Here is a 15,601-nt window from a genome sequence, read left to right as displayed (position 1 = left end):
CACCAACACCTATCCGGCAGCTCAATTTAGATCATATCGATCTCACTTCATCACCTCCATTATCATCAGCTATATTACAACAACCACCTCTTCATCATGAACCTACAACTAAATTAGCTGGAACATCTCATCAAGATTTACTAGTACAATTCGTGAACAGAATACCACAAATGATGAATGTTCTACAGAAATTGGAGCATACCGTCGAACGCAATAATGCTCGTATTGACAAGTTTGAAGAGATGATGGGTGAAGCAGTAAAGGAGAAGGATAGTTAGGATCAATATTTATCAATTAAAGTCAGTCAGAATCAGTCGAAATTAGTCGAAATTAGTCGAAATCAGTAAGAGTTAGTAAGATATGATCAATCACATTTCTTTTTAAGAAAATTTATTTCCTCGCAATTCTGGTTTTATCTGACTTTCCCCCTTAATTATTTCTATCTTTTACCATATCATTGGATTCTCTCATCATGCCATATTCTACGAGATCCAGGACTAACGCCAATCATCCTGATGATGAAGCCCCTCCTATAAAACCGCAGAAACAACCACGACTTCAGACAAGGGGTATATCGAAAACGACTATATCTACCCCAAGACGAACGAAATCAATTAAACCTCCTCTTCAACAAACTAAAGCAACAAGACCTACTATAAAAAAAACTAAAGTAGTAAAGCCTCTTCAAAAACAAACGAAAACAACAAAACCTCCCCCAAAACAAACGAGAATAACAAAACCTCCACCAAAACGAACAAAAACAACAAAAACTCCTCTGAAATCATCACTTCAACCGACCGATGGGACTGAGATATCCCAACAGCTCACTGATCAGGCTGAAGTAATCCAGCAACCAACCGACCAGACTGAAGTACTCCGGCAGCCGACCGACCAGACCGAGGTACCCCAGCAGCTGACCGATCAGGCTAAAGTGATCCAGCAACCAACCGATCAGGATGAAGTGATCCAGCAGCCGACCGATCAGACAAAAGCACTCCAGCAGCCGACCAACCAAACTAAAGCACCCCAAGCTAGATCATGGCCTCTCAAAGAATCACAACCCCGATTTAAACCAATTATTGGTCTCCCAGATCTTGGCCCACCAAGCAATACTATTTCTTTGGTCGCAAAAGAACGTGGTGAAATCTCACAAGAGGAAAGAGTTAGAGGACAAAAGGAATTATATCCAGAATTGATTCAAGAAAACCAGTCAAGAATCAGGTCCTTTAAAGTCTGCAAGTGTCAGGAGCATACACATGATACTCGATATAATATCTGGAATTTTACTGGTCCTATTGTGAGCTCAACTTCCTTTTCTTAATACTATTACTAATTTCTTTAGGCGATTCCAAGTTGCGCAACTAATTGCCCATATTGTTGTTACTCACCAGAAGGTATTAACAAAAAGACTGGACAGATAAGAAAATACCAGGCTTCTACAATTCGAAAGCATATTGAAAATATCCATACTATAAGTCATATAATATCTTATTACTTAATTATTTATATTGATTAAGATTAATAAATTTAGGTTGATAAACGGTTTACTAGACTCTACACTGTTTCTAACACTGTTTCAAAATCCTATTTTCGGTATATTGAGGGAGATAATAAAGAGGCCTTTAAAAAAGCGAATTACTTCCACCAGATCTCTAAGGAACCTGAATGAAACCTGAAAACTGCTGGAAAATGAAAAAGAGACTTGAAGTTGTTGTTCTTTGTATTTGTTTTTGTATTATCCTAAAAATCCTATTTTCTTTGGGCTCTAATAAAGAAAAGAAATTTTAATCATATGATCTGATGTTTGTCTTTAATTCTACCTAGATAGGTCTTTAACCGATTTATTGATCTAAAGATTTTCCTAGAAAATATTCAATTATTCTAGAAATTACTTTTTCGACAATAAGGTCATTTTGAGCTACTTAATCTATGAAGTTTCCCCTAAGTCCTCATTATCTTTTTCGATATTTTTTATTCTCTATCAAGCTTATTATGGCCAACATAATAGTTAACCCAAATGATCCTGACGATATTCCCACAGATACCCCTAGTGGTCATTGGTGGTATAGTAGGATAGATAGGATACCAGGAAGCTTTGTGTAAGTATAAGTCTCAATATTGATTCCTGACTATCAAGATAGAATAGTACTAATCTATCTCTTATTTTAGGAACCCTGTTAAAGTTTGTAAATGTCCAGAACATCCAGCACAAAGATGGCCTTGTCAAAACGCAATAATCGAGATTCATGGTTGTGTTCAACGATGTCCTTATTGCTCTTATACACCAATAAGTACTAGGTGTGTAGCAGCACCAATCCGAAAACATATTAAAATGTCACATATTGTGAGTTAAATTTGATATTACTAACATAACTCAATCTAATATCTATTAGAAACCAAACCATGGAGGTAAATGGAAGGGACTTCATGTCCTAGACGGTCGGAAAACTGCAAGAAGGTGAGAATTGATTATCGAAGCCCTTTACCATCCCTTACCATCCCTTACCACTCCTTACCATCTTTTACCATTACTTACTAATATATATATCAATTTTCTAGAAAAGAACGCAGCCATAAAAAGGTCGAAGATGAAGAAACTGCTGGTGTAGGCCAAGAAAGTGACGAGGAGGAAGAAAATGTCTTACAACTTGCAAAAACGAAAAAACGAAAAAGAAAATCAAGATTCTATAAAGATGACACCGATTCCGACGATGATAGTCCATCTGAATCAGCAAGAGACCGGCGACAGCAAGACAGAAATAAAAGACGGAAGCGACAAGAACGAGAAGATCGACTTCAGAATGCAAAAGAACAAGAAGAAAAAGAACAAAAAGAATTTGAAGAACAAATGGCTAAGATTCAAGCTCAAAAGAAGAAGAGAGAAAAGGAACTAGCTGATGCTAAGAATCCTAAATCTAAGAGCATATCTTCAAGTTCTGTCACGAAGGAAAGAAAAGGTAAAGAGAAAGCTGACATTGAGCTCCCTTCAGAAGCTGAGTGTGATAGCTTTGTTCGTTGGTTAGAGTCGCGGACGAAAGATGGTAAAAGTTCTGGGGGGATTTGGGATTTTCTGAAGCGACCTGAACTTCATATACCAGAACTTGAAGATAGACTTGATGAGTTGATAGATGAAGCATCTATTAGAGTGGATATGGAAGAGGATAGGAAAAGAGAAGCTAAGAAGAAAGAAAGAGAGAAGGCGATTGCTCGTGCACAAGCAGAACTTGAAAAAACGGATAAAGAAGGGGCGAAGAAAATAGCTGCTAAAGAGGTAAAGAAAAAGGCTGCTGAAAAGGCTGCTAAAGAAGCTGCTGAAATTATTGAGGATGATAAGGATGATCTAGGATCCGAGGAAGCAGGAGAATGATAAATAGTAGTGTAATAGTGCTTAGTGATTAGTGCTTAGTGCTTAATATTTTAATTTTAAGGTTTTTGATATCAAGTGATTTAAGAAAAGACTATTTAAGATGTTTATTTTTATACAGATATCCTTAAAATTAAGATTTATAAAGATATTACATTTAATTTGGAAAGATAATCGTTGATATGTTTCAAGAAATCATAAAATCTAGTAAATAATGGTAAGGATCAGTAAAAGATGGTAAAAGATAGGAATCGATTTGCAAGGACTGAGATGTAAATAGATACAGTCTACAGATATATATACAGATATAGATATATTGTTATGAAATTTTATAATTTTAGATGAAAACTTCAAAAAATGATAATAAGTTCCTAAAACCAGTTCCAAAGTATTATTCTTAGGAATTCCTTTAATAATTATATCTATATTATCAAAATCTGAATTAAGTTGACTGTTTTATTGTTGAATGAAGGAAGAAACATTTTACAAATTCCTGGTAAATTATCGAAAATTGAAGCTAGGTGGCGGGGTGGTAGGGTTGAAGCACCGTAAGTCAAATCTTGCATATTACCACATAAGATGGCTATTTACCACTACCCGACGACCTTTTTTTTTTAGCTCCCCGACAAACTTATTATGATATATCATATTACCCACAAAAAATGAAATACAGAGTTTTTATTGGCCGATAAGACGAAAAGTTCGTCGGGTGGTAGGGTGGCGGGGTCGACCCTGCCACCCCGCCGCCTGTATACTCGAATTTTTGGGCCAAGTGTGGTATCTCCGATAGCTTTCATAGTAATTAAAATCCTGCTGTCGTGACCGGCAAACGATTTAAGATGTCTATCAAATGAGACTCCTCTCTGAAGCGGAGAATTTGAGAGATTCTGGTTAATTAGTCGCCGAGCCCTCCTGCTTACGCTCCGTGAACAGGGTGACTGAATCCTGAGCGCATGAACGTTGGAAGCATCACCCCAGGAGATTTTATAACTGTACTTAATATTTTGTCAGATTAAAATCCAGCTCCAACTTGGGCTTCAGAGTGATACTAGCCTTTCCAATATCAATACAAGCGGAAGGCCACCATGGCATTGACACTAGTAAAATTCCTGTGAGTAACCGTCCGCGCACAATAACACGGTATAGTACTTACAAATGTTAGAACTCGATTTTCTAAGTGGAAACGGTCGGAGAAGATCAAGGTAATTAGATTTTTTCGTGAATAAATCAAGCCATTAACAATCAACCTATTAATATAGAATGAGAATGAGAAAAACGACCATCAACCCTCAGCCAATGACCGATCATTATGGATAAATGAGGTCGGCTCCATGCTAACTGACATGTTAATTATGGCTGGCTATCCTTCCCTATCAGAATCAATCCATACGAAGTTTTTTCATGAGTCAGTCGCACAATCTTTGGGTCCTCATCCTAGGGGGCGTGGGTCCCCAGACAGTTGGAAGAGCTTCATGACGGATGACCATACACCAGTCGAGCTAAGCTGGTGCTGGTCGACATCGCTAGAAACCCCTACAGTTCGATATTCAGTCGAACCTATTGGCCCATTCGCTGGAAAAGAAATCGATCCTATCAACACAGCTGCTAGCCTGCGCCTACTTGGTGATACTCTCCCCTTGGCTCCAGGCTTGGACTTGAGCTTGCATCAACATTTTCAAAGGATGCTTTCGTCACGAAGTGACCCGTTCAGAGTTGAAAATGAAAAATTGTCCGTTGCCCAGTCACAAAGTTTTATGGCCTTTGATTTGCTAGAAACATCAATTATTGTGAAGCAATACTACTTGCCGGAACGAAGGGCATTAGCAGAAGATAAAACAAAACTCTTCATCATTGAGGACGTATTTCAGAATCTTCCTACATCTGCAAATGCTCTGATGGACTCCGTTGATATGTTTCGCGACTTTCTTAGCTCCTTTCCAGGAAATTCGCAGCCAGCCGTTGAGATTATTGCAATTGACTGTTTAGATCCATCCCATTCCCGACTAAAGATATATGTTCGATCTCGATCCACTTCATTGGCGAGTGCAATTCACATGTTGAGTCTTGGAGGTAGGGCTCCCAAAACGCGTGAGGAAGAAGACTCTCTCCGGGAGCTTTGGTGCTCGGTCTTCGGTTTAGACCCTAAAAAATATCATGATTATCAACCACTTCGTGGAAAAGAACATCGCACTGCCGGCATTCTATATTACTTTGAGCTCAAACAGGGTACAAAAGCTCCCAAGTCAAAGGTATACCTTCCTGTCCGACATTATGCGCAAAGTGATGAGCAGATTTCCCGAGGCCTTTCCGATTATCTTGCTCGCCGTGGCAAGAAACTGGCGAAATTCTCTTATTATGATGGAGTTAAACGATTATGGTGAGCTTCCTGAAAAGTGATATCGCTTTTGCGGCCAACTGACTTAACAACTATCTGGCAGTACGCACCGGGACTTGGCCAATGGGTTAGGATTTCATACTTACATATGCTGGGCTTCTCACAAGGGGAACTGGAATGTGACTGCATACTTCAACCCGGAAATTTACCATCAATCTCGGTGACGGATAGGAAAATCTGAATGTCAGTCTTGAATGAGAGGGAGTCTCATTATTGTGATAAAAACTATAATACTATCTCGAGATGCTTCAAAGATAATGGGAATATCTAGCAAGTGCAGCAATTTTTTTGAATTTTTCTTTTGATGAGTTAGTCAATCATATTTGAGGCGACTTAAACGAAAACATTTATCAAAGCTACCCGAAATCCAATAGTAGAATCTACTGTAGTTAGTCTCACATTTTTTCGTGGAATTCAGTTCTTGGTAATCTCTAGCCTCTCGAGAGTTGACACTCGATGTTAACCGGGCGGGGGCTTGATCCGTTTGCAACCTCCTGGATGTGTATTTAATATTTTTGCACTAGTTAGAAATGACAGTTTTTTTCATTCATGTGTGGCTTTTTAATGATTGGTCAGTTGGTTCAGAAAATTTAACAACACTGCAAGCCGATATAAGAAAGAATCCAAATCTGGCTAAAATCGCTGATCCTCAGCTCGGAATCCTTATTTATAAGTTTACACGTGACAAATTCTAATTGTCAAATGGAGGTCGACTACCAAGGAATAGTGGATTCTAGTGGGCAAATGAGAACGCAGTATGCGTACCAAAGTGTGTATGTGTATAGATTGTAGAATGGAGGAATCCCATTGTGGGATTCCAATGCTGACTAAAATAGACTAACTGTAAATGGAATCGGGCCTTTGACACACCCCTTCAGTTTTCACCCCTCCAAGGTGTAAACTGGCCTTAAACACAGGGCCGATTTGGGCTGTTGAATCGCCTTAATTCCCTCTAAAAACGTAGTCTATATCCTGATTTAGGCAGTTGATGCTCTAAATCCTCTGAATCTAGGGGTAAGACCCTAGATTAGAGCAGTTCACTTATATCTTCCAAATTAAGAAGACGAATCCAGGCGTCAAATCTCTGTTTTGGCAAGATTTTCGTGAAGCCATCTGCCACCATAAGCTTTGTTGGGACCCATCTGATCTTAATACGTCCTTCCTGCACCTCCTGGCGTAGCCAGCTGCGGTGTATATCTATGTGATGTAGCTTGGTCTCAAATGCTCCCTCTTTAGTGAGCAGATCAACTGTTCTCTGGTTGTCGCAGTCGAGAGTTATATTATCGTATTCCATTTCTAGTCCAACATGGACTAGTACTCTCTTCCACCATACCAGTGTTTTGGCTGCGTCCGATAAACCAAGCAATTCTGCTTTGGTAGTGGACGTCGTCACCGTCTTTTGTTTAGACGCCTTCCAATCTATAGGGCCGCCGAAGAGCATGCATATCATGCCTATAGAGCTCTTACGGTCTTTATGGTCACTATAAGATACGTTACTAGCGATGGTTAGTGCCGATGTGCCTATAGATTGGTGGGTTGCGTCGTTGATCTGATCCTTATTTCGGCTAAAATCAGGGTCAGAGGTGTCATCAGAATGGTGTCCTAAACCATATCTGAGTGCTCTGTTCTTAGTATGGAACAGATAAGTGATTGTCCTGTCTGCCGCAGCAGAATACTGCGGACCTGGGTTCTGCAGGAATTGGGCCAGTTTAGTGGCTGGTTTGGCTACATCAGGCCTGGTTATAGTAGCTGTATACTATATTAAACCAATCTTTTCCTGGTAGAGTTGGATCGCATCAGGCGACGTAGTTCCTTCATAAGGTAAGAGTTCTTCAATTGGCATTGGTGTAGCCACTGATAGTCGGTTATTTAGGCCGAAATGGGCAGCCATACTATCAATATAGCTGTCCTGGCATAGCTAGAGCTTGCATTGTTTATAATCGCGTACAATATGTATGTTCAGGAACCACTCTGTGTCGCCGTGATCAGTCAGTTCCCATGCTTTTTCGAGTTCCGATTCAAGCTACCTTGCGTATTGAGCTTTTATCTTATGGCTAGCAATCAGGAAGTCATCAACATAGAAGAATATTATGACTCCGTCGCCTATAAAGACACATGGATCCTCTAGTAACTATGTAAGACCTAGGCCTAACAGGACTCTAGAGGCCTCCTTCTGCCAGAGCTTTGGTGAGACGCGTAATCTATATAGTGCTTTATGGAGGTGCCAAACTTGGCCATTGGTGCTCCTGAAGCTAGAGGGAAGCTCTATATAAACCTCCTTATCTTCAAGGAAGCTGTTCAGGAAAGCTGCGACAGCGTCTCTTTGGCGTACATCTAGATCAAATGTAGCTATTATTGCGAATAGCATGCGTACAGTTTTGATGGCTAGTATAGCTAAACATTTCTCTTTAGTAGATATCCACTCCATATCTCCGCGTACATAGATACGAGCTTTATACTTTAGGAGTAAACCATTCTCATCAAACTTGTAAGCATATACCTATTTTAAGGGCAGAATCTGCTTTGATCTATTGTTTAGCCTTGGGACGACTGAGAATATGTGCTTTTCAGTAAGACTATCGATCTCCTTTTGCATTATAGTATTAAACGCATCTTTAAACGCATGCCCTTTTACCTCCTTAAATATGTTCGGAGGTGGTGGAAGGTCGTCTCTATGCATCTGGCTCGCTGGTTTCTGCACCATTCTGGTGTAGAATGCATGGTAATAAGCTTTAGATTATGTCTTAAGCTCATCTAGATCCTTGTCTAGCCGCAGCATAAGCTATATAAAGTAGGCATCATCTCTCTTGGTTGAATGGCGAATACGTTTACTAGGGATAATGTTCGACTTGTCTAAGTCTAGACCAATCTGTCGGAATTATGGTTCATTATCTCGATCACTGTCTTAAGCAGTGTCTTAAGTAGTATCTTGAGTAGTAAACAGGGGCGAATCCCCTTTAGTTAGCTCTATAGGAGCCACCCCCACCCCTTGATTTAGCACTGAGTCTGGCGAATCTGGTGAATTTGGTATGTCGTCAGTTATATCAGGCTCGATTAGGTCTTCTAGGAATGTCCCAGGAATCCAGTCATGTTCTGTTGGTGTAGGGTATCGTGGTGTATTTGGCCTAGTATTTCGGCCGAAAAATGGGTTTTCGGCATTATTGGATACACCAGACTGGTTGCTTTTTCTAGTAAATGCGTCAGGTTGTTGAACTAATCGAGCATCGAGAGAGAGGACAGGACTGTTAGTAACCTGATCAGATAGATATGAATGGTCAACTACTTGTGTTTCAGGTAACATCTCCTATAAATTGGTCTGTAGGTGGGTTTATAGGACTCCAATCTCCCTCTAGAGGACGTCGTTAGCCTCTTCCTTAGTCAGGATAACTGGCTCAGGACCAGCAAAAACAGGCATCTCCACTAGCTTATGTGGTACAAAATCAGCTATATATCGCCTATTCTCGTCGAAAACGACGTCTCTGACTAGCCTGACTTAACCACCCCTTGAATCTGGAAACCAGATTCTCTAGACATTAGATGCCATATATCCAACAAGGAATCCAATCTCTGCCCTTCTCAGCATCTTGTCTGATTTCGGAATCTTTTGGATTCTGTAGTAAGCTAGACTGCCGTATAGACGTATGTTCGCGAGATTCGACTTAGGCAGTGTCGTTCGTTTATCCTATAGGTCTGAATTAGTGTATTTACGCGCCTCTTCCTAGGGCACTATCCAGGAACCATTTGTGTTCGTTGGCGTACGATTTAGGATATAAACCACAGCCTTTACCACCTCTGGCCATAGGCTGATAGGGAGCTTTCCCTCCTCTAGGAGGGCCCTGGCGCGTGTAATTATGATGCCGCCTGCCCGTTTAATTAGGCCATTCATCTCAGGATGTCCTGGAATTGAATGCGTTACTATAATACCTTGATCTGCCAGAAACCGCTCTATAGTGATGCCTGCAGCTTTCTTATTGTCGTAGTGGAATGCTCAAATAGGTAAATTCCACTAGTTTTTCAGGAGTTCAATGAAGTGTCGAATCGCATCATTTATCTGGTTCTTTATATGATAGGTGACGACCTAATGGAAGTGGATTCCGTTAACGTAAAAATGGCAAATCTAACACTCTTCATTATACGCGATTAATATTTAGATCAGGTCTAGAGAGATCTATCTAAATCGACCATACCTATATCCAAGATGACGTCTAGATATCTGTCTAGGAGCTCTAGTAAGACTATAAACAGAGCATGGGCTCTATATTTGGCCATTTATATGGTCAGTGACTGGTTTAGTTGAGTCTGGTTGATCGCTTAAAACAACTCCGTCAACGAGCTTAGGAAGCTACTGTTGGAACATGGATATTGCAATCATGCAATACCATAAACCCGGAACGGAACAAACAGACCCCCGAGTCACGGGGGAACAACTATATTAGGAACTCAAGTAGCTACATGAATCGAACACATTTCACACCACTTTGCACAACGTATATACTAAGAATCTAGGACGAACCATACCCTTTTCCAGTGTATATAGTGCAACGTGTGAACCCTGTCCTTTCAACGTAGTTGATCGACAGCTACTATATAGCATCATGGTGTAAATGACCTAGACGACGATGCTAGAGCTCTGTCGATGCCTTAGATTCTAGTGGTTTTCTGGAATCCTTGCCCATGTATGCATGCTTTTCCGCCGAAAAGATCTCGTCGGGTGTCTCTTTATCTGAATCTTGTTCAGCTAATAATGGCTCCACGATCAATAAATTTGGGTTATGAATCCTTTGAATGGCTAGGACAGGTGTCCCGTCCCTATCAATAAGATAGTCTTTCGAAGGCACCTAATCGCCTCCTTTATCGTTCAGGGCGTAGTAAGAGAGTAGATTCAATCTAAACTCAGGGCTATAGAGGACATTTGACAGGATGATTGATGTCGATTCCTTGGTTACTGGATGGATCCCTTTGACTTCGCATTATCCTTTACTAAGGGTTTCAACCTCTCCTAATCCTAGTTGAAGGGTGTCTCTTCCATGCTCGAAATTGACGAATACACCTAAGTTGTTACAGACATGCGCACTGGCGCCTATGTCTAGCACCCAGCTATCTTTCTGGAGCTCCTGACTAGACTAGGTCAGGAAAGCTGATTTCTGCAGAAATATAGAGTCTGTAAATGCACTAGAGAGGTCTGGAATGGTGTCTAGAGTATCTGAAACTATGTCTAGAATAGTGTTTAGAGTATCTAAAGCTGTGTCTAGAGTATCTAAGATTATAGTATTTCGGCCGAGAAACTAGTCTTCGGCAGTGCCTGCGAGCTATATACTATCGCTTGAATCGGCAGCATAGGTAGTTTAAGTCGCGAAAAACACTGGTTTTATAGTGTAGTTGGTGGTATGGTTTACGGCTGCAGATTGCCTGGCTGGCTCGGCTGGGGTATTGCTGGTGTTGGTGGATTCTTTCAGTTTAGTGTCGATCCACTGTTTCCAGCCTAAATCCCCGTCCAGGGCCTGTTTTATCTTCTGTTTCATGCCAGCATTTAGCTTTCTGCTGCCTTTACCATTTAAGTTGAAGCACTTATCGACAGGGTAGCTACAACCACATAGGCATGCCCTATCTTTAAATGGTTTTGCTTTCTGCTCCTATAGGAATTAAGCTCTAGCCAGAGCTTTCTTCCCTTGACCAGGGGCACTAGGTTGGCTAGGAGCATAAGGGGCAGGAGCACTAGCTTGGCCAGCTGTTTCCTGGTGTCCTTGGAATGTCGTGAACGCTCCCTTTGAGATGGCTGGCTGCTTTGGTCTTTGATTCTGGTAGGTGGTTTTGAAATGATCTAGAAGGCGACGCATAGAGATCTGCTCGCGATCAACTATAATCTTTCCATGCCAGGACTGCCACCAGTTTGGCAGTATATCCTTTACCAGCTCTAAAAAGAGCCACACAGCATCATCATTCTTGGCAGCTGAGACGCCCTCAACCTCTGCTTCAAGGCGCGAATGCTCCCATTCTTCAAGCCAGGCGCCAATATCGGCGCCAGCTATAGGTGGAGTAACCGCAAAGTTGTGCCAATGGTAGAATACCCTGGCTCTGTTTGTTGACGAGATTCTATAGCGGTCATACAAGAATTTAAGTCGCATAAATGGTTCGTCATATTATAAAACGAGACTCTGAACATGTGTATCCAAGTGCTTTAGGATATATTCATTCACAGATTCAATTGCTCGCTTCTTGGTTTGGTAGAATAAAAGACGGAACTTGTAATCCTCTACATCGTCCTTCCAGTCCTGTCGTAACCAATCATACTCTTTACGATCCATGTCGAGTTCAAGCATTGGTTTGATTGGGTAGTCGCGTGGTTCTGATCCTAGGACTGGTCGTTCAGTCCTAAGCTCTGGATCGCAGTATTCCCATACATCTCCGCCAGTGGCTACGGCTTTGACTCGCCTATACCACTGCTGCCATTGAGAGGCATCTTTCAGTCTTATATCGCCGGACATCGCGGACACAGTCTTCAGTCTCGTTTACCCTTAAAATATGCTTTTCAAGGTAAATTGTCGGCGAACCGGGCTCATAACTGTCAAATGGAGGTCGACTACCAAGGAATAGTGGATTCTAGTGGGCAAATGAGAACGCAGTATGCGTACCAAAGTGTGTATGTGTATCTATTGTAGAATGGAGGAATCCCATTGTGGGATTCCAATGCTGACTAAAATAGACTAACTGTAAATGGAATCGGGCCTTTGACACTAATCGCTCTGATCTACTCACAGGCCCAATAGCTACATAGTCATTGACTTAATAATTATTTAGCTAGTTATGACCATACTCAACTTCAGCTTTTCAACCATTTTCGCTTAGTGGTTCAAATTTTTCTTCGGTGGCTTATTATTTAATCATCAGCATCAAGAAAAACATCCCTACCCTTCATAGATACCTCACCGGCTTGTGTCAAGAGGAATCAACATGCCAGTCTGGGTTGATGAAAGCAATAGTATCATCATAAGGACTGGAGTTATGCAAAAAGTTTGATTTGTGAGCCGTAAACATCTTAATGCCGGGATTAACTTGAGGCACTAAGTTACATTAATTAAGAATATCGCGCATTATCTACCACAGTTAGAATAGAATACATAGGTATAGCCCTCTCCTTTGATAACATTGACACAAAGTGTCGGAATACTCAGGTCGTGAGTATCTACAATAGCTTGCTATTGGACTCCAGCTTACACCGCAAGTGGTCTACTTATGCGTGTAGTACGTGAGGTAGTTGTAAGTTGTAAGAAGTGGTTGATTATCATGAAACTGCTGCTATGGATATGGTACCTGGAAGTCACATGATAAGCATGTGGCTTCCCACCCGATAAGCGGCGAGTGATCCCATGATAAGCATGAGATGATAGTACCAACACAAAGAAACTATAAAAGTTTTCTCATTAACAGATCCTTGATCCCGGAGTTTTTACTACCCGAAATTGAAAAACGAATACTTGAGAGGCAACAGCTCGGAGAGTATGTGATGAAACCTAATATTATCCTCTCCTGTAGAGTACCTTGCAGACAAGACCTTGGAAATGATATATATACAATTGCGCCTGGTCAGTTATGCTTTAAAGCTATCACGAGAGCTATCTTCATCCCCATCAACGACGTCGGCAACGTCACGGATCATTCGTGATGAGCTTGATCAATTCCTGGTCTTTTTTTTTGCTTCTCGGTATATTCACAATATGGAAGCTTTATCAATGGAAGGATTATATAATTCATAAAATCGTGAGAGCATGTCCCCTCAACTAGACAATAATGACCGACCGTCGGAAACTTACGGACCCTTGGAATCTCAGATCTCGACTATGTTTTACCCAATTAAAAACACACAAGGTAGCAATATTCCAGGCCCTCAATTAAGATCTCTTGATGGGCAGTGTCTCGATAAATTTCTTCGAGGACGCGAAGCTAGTCAGGAATGGAGTCAATACGGACCAGTCTACCGCATCTGGTCAGGTTTTGTCCCCGAAGTGTAGGTCTTCTGGTACAACTGGGAGAAAAACACCAAAGCTTCAATATTGATTTACTACAGCGTTATTACGAGACCTGAGGACGTCAAAGCCTTTCACAGTGACTCGTTCACTCATAGGAAATCAAAGTCTAGCAACGGTGGCTGGCTATTCCATGAGCTTCTCGGGGACTGTATGGGTCTCATTAACGGGGAACGATGGAAACAAGTTCGGTCTCACTTTGAACCTCAATTTACTCATCGCACCGTGGCATCCATCTCTCGTTATTCAGAGCTCGCCGCAGCTGGGTATTTGCAGGGCTTTGACACAAAGCGTGCTGAGCCTCTTCAGCTGCACGCTGCCAGTGAATTTTCGCGCTTTCCATTTATGACTACCGCAGAATATCTATATGGGCCCTTGACTAAAGATCAAAAGGCGGAGCTGTGGCGTCTGGGTCAAGAAAGTCTTTCTCTCATGGGAAATGTCATTTCAGGTGGAGTATATCGCTTCAGGCTATGTCAATGGGCGAGGCCACAGTCGTTCCGCCGACTCCGGCGCTTTCAGACCGAATGGCGAATCTTCAATGAAAAGATCATGAAGTTCCCAGGACTTATGAATAATAATCTACCGCCTGCTTTCGAAGCTTGGAATGGGGTGAAAAATGGCCGTATTTCGACAGACGAGGTAGCATCATTCATTTTAGTATGCCTTCACAGCTTCTGATTGGCTTCTAGGTACTCCAAACTCTGAGCGAAATGCTTTTCGCTAACTTAGACGTTTCTGCACACGTTTTGAGCTGGCTTATTATCTTTTTAGGCGAAAACGTTGACATACAGCGACAGGTTCGTGAAGAACTTTTGGGAAAATCTGCATCCCTTGGAGATTTATGTGGCAAGAAGAGTACCCTGTTACATTGCTGCTTTTTGGAGTCAGCCAGACTTCGGCCATTTACTAGTAAGTAATTCCTTTGTACATTTTCAAAGAGCCGTTGACTGACGACAACAAGTTTTCACAATCCCTGAAAACTCGCCATTGACAAAGTCTCTTGGGAACTATATTATTCCACCATACGTCAGTTTTATCCATACCACGTCTCAGATCATTTACTTATTTCAAAGCCAGACAAGCGTCGTTATAGACACACTTGCAATCAACCACAACGAGAGATTCTGGGGGGCTGATAGTTCTCATTTCAACCCACATAGATTTCATCACTTAAATTCAACGGAGGTGAGCATCCATAAATGGAGAGTTCACATGCTTAATGCTGATACTGACTAGCTTCGCTATAATCTCTTCACATTCGGATTTGGAACAAGAAAGTGTCTTGGACAACACTTTGCCGAGTCTATATTAAAGCATTTTATCTACCAGCTAGTAGATCGATACGAGATCGAGTTACCAGTGGTAGAAGCCAAGAGAACTTGGAGCTCGCAGCCCATTCAGGAGACATGGGTCCCAATCTCCGACACGCAGGTTATTTTGAAACCAATAAAATGATGAAAATATATACCAGCCATACGATTCACGCGGATTTATTCAATAACCTTGGAACCAATAACCTTAGAACTATAGGTTAGAATTACTCGGCTCAGGTCGCTGGCTACATGAGTACACTGAGTTGGACTGGGTTGACGTAACCCGTTCACACTTCTTCTTAAATAATAAATTTTTAAACAAGTTGAGTTTCTTCAACCACAACGAATAAAACTCTTTCTCGGTAAGCGTAGGAGAGACTTCTCTACAGCCAGAAAGACATATATGATCAAATCCATGGGCCTCTCCAATTCATGTAGATGTTGAAGGGAAAAATTAATAGATATAAGCATCCGGGCTGACTGATCCAACAACCCACGCTGT

At 41.4% G+C, this 15,601-nt stretch overlaps 2 protein-coding genes across 2 annotated transcripts; both read left to right on the top strand.

The window, feature by feature from the left end:
* Nucleotides 1–4,449: 4,449 nt before the first annotated feature.
* N7495_006239 (uncharacterized protein) lies at nt 4,450–5,745 on the top strand (the record flags this gene model as incomplete). Its single annotated transcript, XM_057208890.1, has 3 exons — nt 4,450–4,475; nt 4,527–4,566; nt 4,624–5,745. 3 exons carry the CDS (start codon nt 4,450–4,452, stop codon nt 5,743–5,745), a joined length of 1,188 nt encoding a protein of 395 aa, XP_057062664.1.
* Nucleotides 5,746–13,597: 7,852 nt separating this feature from the next.
* Nucleotides 13,598–14,464, top strand: gliC (cytochrome P450 monooxygenase gliC; the record flags this gene model as incomplete). The annotated part of the gene is made up of 2 exons (XM_057208889.1): nt 13,598–13,764; nt 13,825–14,464. The coding sequence occupies 2 exons, from the start codon at nt 13,598–13,600 to the stop codon at nt 14,462–14,464; spliced, it is 807 nt and encodes a 268-aa protein (XP_057062663.1).
* Nucleotides 14,465–15,601: the final 1,137 nt, after the last annotated feature.

Source organism: Penicillium taxi (assembly GCF_028828555.1).
Source record: "Penicillium taxi strain IBT 34144 chromosome Unknown utg000004l_segment0_segment0, whole genome shotgun sequence".
NCBI classification, from domain to species: domain Eukaryota; kingdom Fungi; phylum Ascomycota; class Eurotiomycetes; order Eurotiales; family Aspergillaceae; genus Penicillium; species Penicillium taxi.
The sequence above is the reverse complement of the archived record's forward strand: the minus strand, read 5'-3'. Positions and strand labels throughout refer to the sequence as shown.